Raw genomic sequence first — 12268 nt, forward strand, 5'->3', positions numbered from 1 at the left:
TACATTGCACACAAAAAACAGCCTGGACATTTTTAATTTCTCCTGGGTTGTAATCTCCCAGGTTGGGCGTACAAGTAGAACTTGAAAGACCACGCTTCTTACCTTTCATGATTTTGGTTTTGTGCGTATATTTTGATGTCTGTCTATGTGTGTGGGTGCGGACACTCCTGCATGGGCCTGTGTGCGGGTCTGTGTGTGTGGCTACCGTATGTCTAGCGGGCGTCTCGATGCCCTTCTCTAATTACTTTGTCTCCCAGTTTGCTTCGTAAGATTTATGGCATATCAGTGAATTTAGTATGCGGTCTAGTCTATTTATAGTAGCCTTGTCTTTCCTATTCCTTGAGCCTTGAGAGCACCACACAGGGACACCAGCCAGTTTACACTTCTACCTGTTAAAGGGGCATTCTGATCAGTTAACCAGGCATAGCTGCACTTTGTGAGCATTAACATGGAAACATAACACTTAACACTTAAACACTTAACTGCACTGTTTTAATTATTACAGTTCATCCTGTTTTTTTTCTGTGGAAACAGGGGATGAGAGGTGACTTAATTAGAGCAGGAGTTGGTCAGCCTAGTCAGTGTCATAGACCCCTGATCCTGAATTCTGGTACCATCCACTGTCTGTGCTGCTGACCTGCCATTGTTCCAGGCCTGACCTCAGTGGAAATGTCCCATGGCCGCAATGCCGCCCCCCACTAAACTAACTTTTATTGCTCTATACATTACTGTACTGTGCAAGTTCTGAGCCCAAGGGCGCACTACCGACGCCGTTGTCATATGGATTCCAGGGAACACTATTGTCCTAATGAAGGACACGCTATTATTAAATCAATTATGAAAAATAGTCACTGTAGTATATAATGAATAAATCCTTCATCGGATTCCCTGTAACACTCTGGCTTAATTGTCCTCTCATTGATGTTTCTAATCTCCCCTTGAGTCCATATATTTGGCTGGAGGCAAGGCTTTGAACAATATCAGAGACAAAGATTGCAGAAGGGTGACTAAACAAATGATGAATTGATAATCTGTGGGAAATAAAGGGCATGTGGGGGCATGTTTATTAACCCTATCTTAAACACAAAAAGAAAAAAAGCCAGAGCAAGAAGTCATCTTAGTTCAACGTTTACAATTTGTGTCAACTACTTCAGGGGTTTGGGGTTTATTCCTGTCATTGACGAGCATTTTTTGGTCCGCAGTCCCTGCAGGAGGAGGTGCCTGTGCCTGGGACAGATATGAAGATTAGCTATCTGAGCAGCAGGACCCCAGGTTACAAGTCCATACTGAGGGTGACCCTCACCCACCCCACAATCCCTTTCAACTTGATGAAGGTTCACCTCATGGTGGCTGTGGAGGGCAGGCTGTTCAGGAAGTGGTTCCCCGCAGCCCCCAACCTCGCCTATGACTTTGTGTGGGACAAGGCTGATGTCTACAGCCAGAAGGTGTACGGCTTGTCTGAAGCTTTCGGTAAGTGATGGGAGTGCATATTTTTTCATCGTATTTGCCAAAATAACACATGTGATTCACTAACAATAGATTCCTTCCTTGCTTCTTACCCTAGTGTCTGTGGGCTTTGAGTATGAGTCATGTCCAGACCTTATTCTATGGGAGAAGAGGACTGCTGTCCTACAGGGCTACGAAACCACCGCCTCCAAACTGGGAGGATGGGCTGTAGACAAGCACCATGCCCTGAACATCCAGAGCGGTGAGTCAGACAGTCTCTTGCTGTTTCCTATTCCCAACTACTCATTCATTAAAACAACTGCTGAGAAAATAATTTTAAGAATATATTGTCAGCATAGGAAATGTGACATTTGGAGAAAATGTTTTCAGCATTGCATGATATCTATCTCATGCCATCTAAAGGTCTTAGATGGTGCTTTTAGTGTAACACTGAATTGTCCTCCCTGCCTGTAGCGTTTTGACGCTTTTTCAATACAGGAATGTCATCTAGCCTCAGATAGGTCTGACTTTTTTATTACCACTGTCCCTTTTTAGGTGAGGGGGGTCAATTTTCTTATTGCCAGTAAATTACTCCTGAAAGGCAGGAGTAGGACTGAAGGGAGAAAAACTTTGGGCAGCTCCTGTCACAAGCAAGGCTTCACAGTCTGTTTGTGTCTGGAAGGGCTCATCAGAGGAGATGAGGCATACTTACATGAAAAGTGCTCAGGAAGGTGGCACTTTGATCTGACACACTAAGCCCACTGTGCGTCTGAATGCGGCTGTCCGGAGGAGGCAGAGGGCTGTTTCTTGTTTCCTCCCACCCCCCCACCCCCTTCACCACACCCTCCGCCCCCTTGGCACCTCCGTGTCCTGTTCATGCCCGCCGTTTTTTTAGAATCATCCCTAATTTAATTGCTTTCTGTCTGCTACCCCCAGCAGCAGCAGTCCCTAAGATTAAATCACGTCCCAGGAAAGGGGATGCTTGGCTGATCTTCTCTGATAGACCAAATGTTGTGCTGCTCAAAGAAGTCAGGTCAACAAGTGCCATCAGAAGGAGAAAAACTAACCTAGACGTGCAGATGCTGAATTTCAAATATGATTACATTGATTGGGCTGCAGGAGCATCTTTGAAATTTACATATCTGATGTTTTTCCAAGAGCGGATTTGGCAAATATACTAAGAAAAACATAGTGTGTGTGTGTGTGTACGTGTGCCCTTGTGTCCATTTGCACAAGCATCACATACATAGTGTGCAAACCCTCCTTCAATTCCAAACAGGTCGCAGGTGTTACTCCTTTCTTTCCTGTGCCCCCATCAGGTATTCTTCATATGGGCAACGGGGAGAACGTCTTCATCTCCCAGCAGCCTCCTGTAATTGGCAGCGTGATGGGGAACGGGCGCAGGCGCAGCATCTCCTGCCCTAGCTGTAATGGCCTGGCTGACGGAAACAAGCTGCTGGCCCCCGTGGCCCTGGCCTGCGGCTCAGATGGCAGCCTGTACGTAGGCGACTTCAACTACGTGAGGAGGATTTTCACCACGGGGAACGTCACCAGCGTCCTGGAGCTCAGGTAACCGAGCGGTAGCCCACTCCCACTCACTCAGGGCCAGGAGATCAGATGGGCCCGCGCTCAGGTCGTAAACCACTGAGGCCCATTGAGATAGACAGGAAAGGCCCCACAGGCCCAGGATTGATGGTCCTGCCTCTCTCACCCACCTGCATCAGCTGGAGTTTGGCCTTGATAGGGGCTGGAGTGGATGTAATGGGGTCTTAACGGCAGCTCAACTAAATGTTCCGGGACAAGATTAATTTCTTTGTTAGTGTCAGCACCGACAAGTTAGAGCAGATAGTGAATGTGATCTTTTGTCGCGATTCTCTTTTAATTAATTCTGTCCACTAACAACTAACATTTCCTCTCCTTTCTCTTCCTCTCTCATTTCCTGCTGCTTCTGCTTCTGCTTCTGGCAGAAATAAAGACTTCAGGCATAGGTAAGCCTTATATATAGTTTGTGCTATAATGAATAAAGAAAACGGTACAGTCCGCACGCTGGACCTCAAAGTGACCTTTTTGGACACAATTCAAACCTGCACTTGTAAGCAGCTGGAAGATCGTATCTTAATATACCGGCCGTCTGCTTGCTCTTCGTCTTCATAAAGCTGCAGTTTTAGTGATTCATTAGCTATGTCTCCTGAGCTTACTTGATCTCTGGATTCATCGCACTATTCACTGCAGTGTGTTTGGGAATGGTACATATGCATGAACTATTATTGTAAATGCCATACCAGGGGGAGAGCAGCTGATTGTTGGCTTTGGCTCAGTAGAACCTGGACTCTTCTGCATGGTTGATGTCGGTGGTCAAATTCCATTGTCCAATATAAAAATCTCCTACATCTTAATGTTGATAGTGCTTTCTTTTATTCTATTTAATATTCTTCTTATGATTCATGCACTGTCTCGGGTCTGTCTACTTTGAACCACTTGAACTGCAGCCTGAGATGGAATTGCCCCAAGGGGATTATCGTATCATACTCATAATGACAATTGGTGTTATTTCACACCCCCCTCTGCATTTGTGAGTTACTGTGTAAATCTAAATATTATGCTGCTTCTTTAAACGTGTTCCTTTTAATCAAAATGGTTTTGCTGCAATGCCATCTGAAAAGGAATCTGAGCTTTTCACAGATACAGATACAGAACATAGATTTTATCACCGGTTGAAGAAACATACAAAGACTTCATTTTCCATGACAGGTGGAGGTGAGGGAAATCTCATTGTGTGCTGTCTTTAGATAGCAGGTTTCAGGCACAGGGCTATTGATTGATTTTCTATCAGCGGGTCATGACTTCAGCTGGGAAGGATGCAGTCGCACTGAGGATGAAAAGCCAAGTGACGCTGGTTGCTGGCCTCTATTTCAAGACTGACCACATTGAGAAAACACTCACAGAAATTCTCTATATCTTTCTCCATTTTTGTCTTTCTCTGCATCTGTCTAGCCCCTCGCTTTATCTCTCTATCTCTCACATGTCCATTTGCACACAAACACACACATACACACTGACACACAAGCATACACACCCACGCACGCACACACACACATGCACACAGGCTCTGCCTGCTAGAGCAAGACTAAAGAAACGTCAAATCTCTATCCCTTTGCTCTCAGTAGTCCACGCACATTTGCATATTAAAAAGGAGATTTATCTGAGAAAACACAGCATGTGTCTGTTTAAAACGGGCGGCTGCTTCCTGTGTGTATGTGAACTAGCGATAGGACGGGGAGGTGGGTGATCTCACTGCAATGTTCATTGACCCCCCGCTAAGGATGTCCCGATCCACTCAAACCACGCTCCCTCCATCGCCGCGCCAGCATGCAGCAAAATCCAATTATCTTCCACAAACTAGATGTTGTCAGTGAATATAGATGTAGTATGTGGCCACGGCTCAAGGTCAGGGAATAACGCCTCATAGTTTCAAACACCGTGGGGGACCGAGACTGTTCTACATGCGACCTGGAGCTGATAAGGTATCGGCTGATTGCATATGCCAGATAGAGGGCCAAGTAGAATCCAGGAATTGGGGCTGTCTTCTGACCTACTCCGGGACAGGAGTCATTTTTCTAAGACAACCGGTTCTGCCTGGAATGTACTGTAGACCAACATATCAGTCAACTTGGTCAGTGGGCTGATTGTGACATGCTCGCCTGAGGTTTGCTGCAGTGTCCTGTCATCACTGATTCATTGAAGGTCAATTGTCATTTAAAATTACGTACCGGAGTTGACAATTCCGCAGACCCACTGGTCCTTCTTCGCGTGGCCTTATGAAAATATAAGCTTTGGCACCGTCGTGCCCCCCGGCCCCTAAAGAATCCTCAAGGTTGTATTTTTGATTCCCTCTTAATCCACTTTGAATGATGCCCTGCTGACAGGTTGCTTCATAATGATTATCAAGTCTGGCAGAACTGTGCTGTATCGTGCCCCGATGACTCAAGTCCTCTTTAAGGTGACACTAACCACTACTTCGCTAAACTGTCCACTGGGGGGGAAAGGAATCCCATTTTAACCCAGCCATGGGCAAAGTAAAAGCATATGCAATTTGGTGGATGCTTTTATCCAAGGCGCCTTATAGAATCACGAGGGCCTGTATTTTTAGCATGGGCGGCACCAGAGGGAATACAACCACTAACCCTGGCAGCAATAATGCCATGCCACAGCCAAGTCTGTCAGTCAGAGCTGGCACTTTAAGACCAAGATCAATCTGGGCTTTGGTCATTAGCATCCAGTAATGTATAGCTCCATTAGGCATAGATGTTTTTAGTTATAGACTGTCATGCATTTCAAGGATTTGTAGCACAGGTTTACTGTTCATTATAAAATGCAATAGACATTTAATGGAAATAGTCCACATGATGTTAATTGATTTGAAATAAGCTATTTTTATATGGTAATAGGCTATGTTTTTTCATCTTTGCCTCGATGGATTTGTCTACAATCGTTTTTGTTTTCTCTGAAACTCTGACTGCCGCCCTGATTGGGGCTTGCCAGTACGTTGCACGTTTCCTGCCACAAAGTGATTGGCTATGTGTGGTCTGTTGTGTGTCTCTCAGGTTAGGCAACCCCCTGTGGTTATGAAGGATTACTGTGCCGACTTGGACTGGGATTTAATAGGATATTTTTCTGTGCTGCACACTCTGCCTGATGGATGCATAATGTGTTTGGATTCCTGCTTCCGCTATGCATATACTGTCTTTCCCTAAAAAAAAGTCCCAAGGGTATCAGAAAACATACTTATACTTATACTGTTTGTACTTGTCACAGTAATAATCAGGCGAGGATTCACTGGTCTCCCAAATAGGTTGCCTTTATAGATGATGACATAGGGATTTCTGTGTACAGGGAAGGGGTAGTGATCAAGACTTCTGTCAAAGGATCCCATGTACCCAAGTGATTAAATCCCACTAGAACCTTGCTTCCTGTGTCTCCCCTGCTCCGTATCCTCTCAGCATTTCCTACATATATATATACATATATATATATATATATATATATACATATATATATACATACACAGTACTGTGCAAAAGTCTTAGGCACATTTAAAAGAAAAAAAGTAAAGCGAAGATGCTTTCAAAAATAATTAAATGAAAAGTTTCTAAATATCAAAAAAATTTACTATAAAGAGCAGTCTACTGACACACTAATGCAGAAAAAAAATGAATAAACATCTAAGACAATTTATATAAAAACTCTTGGGTGCCTAAGACTTTTGCACAGTACTGTATATATATATATATATACATATATATATAGAGAGAGAGAGATGAGTGGAATACCCACTGTCTTTTGACAACAGGGATTTCTTACTAAGCTCTCTGTATTGTGGATCAATTCTAAGCTCTGCCATTATGTCATGTTTAATCTCATTCTATTTTTCTTTTTCCTTGTCTTTGGTTTAAACTGTAATTGTGTCCAATTGACTCTCCGAAATGGCTTTTGAATCCATTTTAATTGTATTAGACAATGTTTTTTTCTTATTGAAAGCAGTATAGCCCTTCCAGCTTTATTGACTTGGGCTTCTCCTGCTCTCTTTCACTCTCTCAGCAACAGCCCTGCTCATAAGTACTACCTGGCCACCAGTCCGGTGACCGGTGCTGTCTACCTGTCGGACACCAGCAGCCGGAAGGTGTTCAAGGTGAAATCGCTGAATGCTGTAAAAGACGTGGCCAAGAACCTGGAGCTGGTGGCAGGCACCGGAGACCAGTGCCTACCGTACGACGACACCCGCTGCGGGGATGGAGGAAAGGCTGTCGAGGCCACTCTCACGAACCCTAGAGGTACCGCATCAATGTTATTATTACTAACTTAGCTTAGCTTTACTTTAACTCTTTATCATACATATTCAATCAGAAACCTTCTGTTGAACGGACTGCTTCAATGAGTAAATTGAGAGTGTCTCAGTTTCTGTGGCAATACAGGCATGTTAAGGGCACATTTGAAAAGCACATGTGAACTGTTTTTTCTTTTACAGAGTCAATGCTGGCATTTATGTAACTACTGGGTCAAATAATAAAGGAAAATGTCCTTCTTGCTGGGTTTTTCTCTTAAGTCCCATGCAGTGTTTCTGATGGACTAGATTGCTGGATAGTTGGAGAGAGTAGTCCCACAGGCGAAATCAATACACTTCAGTTTTCACACATTGAATTCTCTTCTCTCACCTTTACCACCGACTAGCTCACTAGCTTTGGTCACTTTCAAGCTGGAAAACAGTTGTTTTTTCTGGGGGTTTTTTGTTTTTTTTCTTTGGAAAGCATGTCTTCCCATGTGTTTCCTGGGGTCTTTTTTCTTGTTGCTTCCATATTTGGATGATGTATTAGTCATTAGATCACATGCATAGTATACTATTTGTCCTCCACTGGGATGGCATTATGATTCACATGTACTGAAATAACGCTCAAGTCCCACTGAAATGTGTTACATGTATAGTCCAGGTTTGTGTTGAAACTGGAACATTTTGTTCCAACTAGATGTTTATGGCTGTTGAAAGATTTGTGTCAGACCATAAAAAAATTTGAAATGCACAGATGTGCAAGCTAAGGTTGGTATTCTCAACTTTACTGTTCTCTAAGGGTGTGAGACTAAGAGAGAAAACGGCTGGCTTTGATGAAATTTCAAATTGTTATTGAATCAATACCTATTCTCCATCTGTTCTGATGTCTCTATTGTCCTCCATTATTGATTGAAGAAAATCAATTCAGGCATTAGTTTTCATTACCATTATTAGTCCTTAATTGTCATTTAGTGTCCTCTCTGCTCACATTGAGTCACAGATACAATAACTGATAGATATGTTTCTCTTCTGTCCACTGACTGTCTTTTTACCTGCAGGCATTACTGTGGATAAGTACGGTGTAATCTTCTTTGTGGACGGGACCATGATCCGCAGGATCGACCAAAATGGTATCATCTCTACTCTCTTGGGCTTCAATGACCTGACCTCTGCCCGACCCCTCAGCTGTGATGCTGTGATGGACATCTCTCAGGTACGACCTCTCTGACCGGGGCAACCCGCTCGCCTTTTCCTGTCTCTGAACTAGGGCTGAGCGATTATTTGACAGAATATTGCAATTGCGAGTATATCACAAGTTTTTCTAGTCATACATTTATTTGAACTTTAAAATTGTTGTAAATTTTAAATAAATTGTAAAGAAAAGTTATTTCGTTAAAAGGGTTAGGGTTAGGGTTTTCAATACTGTACTTGATTCATAGACCAAAGATTACCCTGAGCTGTAAAATCTTTCTTCAGCAATTAATTGCAGCCTCTGCGATTTGGAAATTGCAAAAGTTCATTTTCCATTCTTTTTTTTTTTTTTTTTTTTAATTGTTCAGCTCTACTCTGAACCTATAGCAGCCTACTTGGTTGACCCTAGTCTCTGGTACGCTTACATCCCCACCTGGGCTTTTTTTTTCTTAGCCTGGATCCAGAGGTTCTTAATTTAGTTTTCGTCCACATTCGTGCATTAATAACGTGTTGCCAATTTTGTGATTTGCTGGACTGGGAGGGGGATTCCTCTGAGGAGGTAGAAGGAGGCAGTTGGAGCTTACAGGCATCAAATACTGGGATGGGATTCACCAGATGTGGGCTGAATGCCGTTAGCCTGCGTTTACATGTGTCCGTTCATATGTCAGGAAAGCAACACCCTGCCACTGTGATTAATCAGGAATGATAGGCTTAGAACTGAAATATCATTGGTCCAGAAGATGATGGATTCAAGATAGCAGCCCCAAACGCAGCTGTGCCAATCTGCTAAATCACAAAATTGAAACCGTCGTATAGATAACAAGCAAATACAAATACAAATAAAAATGAAAATGAGCAATTAACGGGGCTGGATCACAGCCAGGGGAACTCTTGGGGATTGGGATAGACGTCGTGCTACAGCAGGGAGCCCAGCTGAAACCAGAGCTGGAGCTGTTTTCCCAGGAGCCCCTGGTGTCCCTGGTGGCCACAGCCCCAAATATGGAGGACCGATGGCCTATAGCTGTAGGGAGATAACAAAGATGACCTATAACCTCACTAACCAAATTGCACCCCTTTTGGTTCATGCATATACAGTCTCTGACACACACACACACACACACACACACACACACACACACACACACACATGTGCACACATGTAGCAGACTGCTACAGCAGACAGAACACATCCCCCAGGCAAGGACACTGCACTGAGGTCACATCACTCTCTAGCTCAGTGACTCCCCTATGGAGATGACAGGACTGGCTTTCTGCCGCATTTCATCTGCATAGCAACTTTTGCATGGCCATTCCCTAAGAATTTGTATTCTGAGGAGTTAACACATTTTCTCCCACGCACGCCATGGCAAATAATTACCCAGAAAGAATATATGCAATTATTGCGCATGTTTATAATTATATCTACTATTATATCTATAATTGTTTTATTTTTACACCCATGAAATGAGAATTCACGGGTCTTCACAGGCTTGAAGATGAGATTTGACTGACGTCTAAAGCACTGCAAGTAAGCGCTGAGCTGTGTGTATGCACTAGTTTGCTTCTTGCCCCATCTATGTTATCCAGTCCGACTAGCAAACAGGTCCTGAGGGGGCCTCGGATGCCAATGGAGAGAAGCTTTCTGTGTGTGTGAAATGATGTATTCAGTGGAGGGAGCAAAGCCTCCAGCTGCCCATTCCCAGCCCCTGGGGAGCTCCGCCCCCCCACCACCACCCCACCCCCCTCGCCTGCTCCCTCAGCCCCCCCGCCAGCCCCTATAGATGCTCACCAGCCCAGCTCCACAACAGAGAAGACACAGGCAGGACTGACTGCAGCCCCACAACGATGACAAATCGCACAAGCACTGCCAGAGACACTCAGACAGTAAAAAGCATCCATTAAAAATTCATCCAGAGCACACAGCTTCCTACTTCAAACACTCCTCAACCCCTCACTTAGGACCAGAGTCTCACAGGAGAAGGCTCATCACAGTGGTCATCACTTTCTCTATACTCTACCTGTTTTCAACAGAAAAAAATGATTTCAGATTTCTCTCTCTCCTCTGATGCGGTCATCGATGTCTTTGAAATTAAGCTCTGTCTCAGCCATGCCATCTGTGTAGTAAGCTTATTGCGGCAGAACATGCTTTTATGCCCTTTGACTTCTAAATTCCAGGTGCTGCTCAGTAATCTTTCTTTCTTTTAACTTTTTATTGTTGTTATGCAAGAGGCCGAGAGTTTGACCTCTTTCAGGAATCTTTTAATGTGTTTATACCAAGGCATTAGGTCCATGCCATTTTACAGTCTCTTCCATTTTATGTTTAAAGTCTTGAACCCCCTCCTGCTGACTTCAAACTTAAATAGCAGGAAACCATGTCTTAGAACAAGATCACTTGAACACATTTTTTTTTTCATTTCAAGGGTGTTCGTAGCTTCAGAAAGCTTTATCAAGGCTCCAGTGACAATGACATTCAGTTCAACTCTGAGAGGAACTTCAAATAACGACAGATTAGTTTTCTTCAGACGGGCATCGTGTTGGTACGAGCAGAGAGTGAAGGGCTAGCTTATGGAAAAAAAAAGCCAATTATAATGCAAGCGAAATTGCATGCAAAAATAGTTTTGTGTTTTGCTGATGTAAATCCATGGCTCGCTCTCGCGGCTGATGTGCCCATTTCGGGTTTGCTGGTGGCGGCCGTGTCAGGCGCTACTGACAGCTGCCCCACTGTAGGAAGGGGAGGGTATGATCGGGTTACAGCATATGGGACAGCAGCTCGGGAAATATCCCCTCATCAGTCAGAGTGGCGTGAAAACCTCCTTACAGGCAGCTCCCCCGAGCCACTCCACACTCTGGCTCATGAAATATTTAACCAGCAGTGTTGACAAGAAATAGGTTTTAAGAAATTGAAAATCTCCCCTTCGTTTCCCAAGTAAATGCATTTTCTGCTCACTGAAAGACGACATGTATCCGCTGCCAGTCGCCTGTTTGTTGTGTGTGGCCAAAGATATGTCTTATTATATAAACCTCCTCCGTTGTGTGGGGGATGATGGGAGATTTAAGGGATGTGAAGCTCTGTGTGATGCTCAACTCTGTTGCTCAGTCAAAGGTAGACAAGTAGATTGCTTGTGAAGAGTGGCAAAGGTTCAGGACCATGACCGATGCAAAGATTCAAGTGATCGTCTCCCTTAGAATCACTTGTTAATATTTGCTGAATCATTGTGGCAGCATCGACTGCTAAATTAGAAAATGATGAATATGTGTAGACACAATTGACATGATTAACACAATATCGTTAGAGGACATTCTCACTGTGTCTTAGAACCTGCTGCTCTGTGCGGTTTTGAGTATCGTATTTTATGTTTCAGGACCCCTGTGTTTTGTTCTGGACAACAGAGGCCCTAGAATGCAGAGTGGCTTCTGAAGTTGAATTCAATGTGGAAACCTTGACGTTTTTTTCCACATTTATCAGTTGAAAACATTTCCCTGGGCATTTTGTGATCCACAAGTCAGCAACTTGAAACTTTCCCTTGATTGTTTTTGGTGATGCATTGTTTAGCCATTGTCAGATGGCCGCTCTTTCAATTCCCAAATAGTATTGCCGTTGTCCTCTTCACAGATTTATTTTGCTGCACAGTTCACACTGAACACGGTGCATCGGTGTAATTGTCTGCTCACTTGGCTCACCTATATACTGTACTTTTTATATTCCAAAATATGTGATTAAATAGCCTAGTATGAGTTTCTGTTTGAAGTTCGTAGCAATAATTTACTCCATGTTAACATACATATAACCTGATACTGAGGTTATTA

At 43.7% G+C, this 12268-nt stretch overlaps 1 protein-coding gene across 8 annotated transcripts in view; it reads left to right on the forward strand.

Moving 5' to 3' along the window:
* The window catches only part of tenm4 (teneurin transmembrane protein 4), a 113317-nt gene that overhangs the window by 77324 nt on the left and 23725 nt on the right, over positions 1 to 12268 (forward strand). For 5 of the 8 annotated variants that reach the window (XM_071516335.1, XM_071516336.1, XM_071516338.1 and 2 more), the window contains 6 exons: positions 1203 to 1470; positions 1565 to 1708; positions 2766 to 3015; positions 3414 to 3434; positions 7045 to 7277; positions 8329 to 8483. In XM_071516335.1, coding sequence (XP_071372436.1) covers positions 1203 to 1470; positions 1565 to 1708; positions 2766 to 3015; positions 3414 to 3434; positions 7045 to 7277; positions 8329 to 8483 — 1071 coding nt within the window. The remainder of the gene's footprint in view (positions 1 to 1202; positions 1471 to 1564; positions 1709 to 2765; positions 3016 to 3413; positions 3435 to 7044; positions 7278 to 8328; positions 8484 to 12268) is intronic. The other 3 variants (XM_071516337.1, XM_071516340.1, XM_071516342.1) reach the window with 1 other exon arrangement.

This window comes from Centroberyx affinis, unplaced genomic scaffold, assembly GCF_046629955.1.
Source record: "Centroberyx affinis isolate AG114_WGS23_722 - 3 ecotype Tasmania unplaced genomic scaffold, CSIRO-AGI_Caff_v1 ptg000399l_1, whole genome shotgun sequence".
Lineage (NCBI taxonomy): Eukaryota > Metazoa > Chordata > Actinopteri > Beryciformes > Berycidae > Centroberyx > Centroberyx affinis.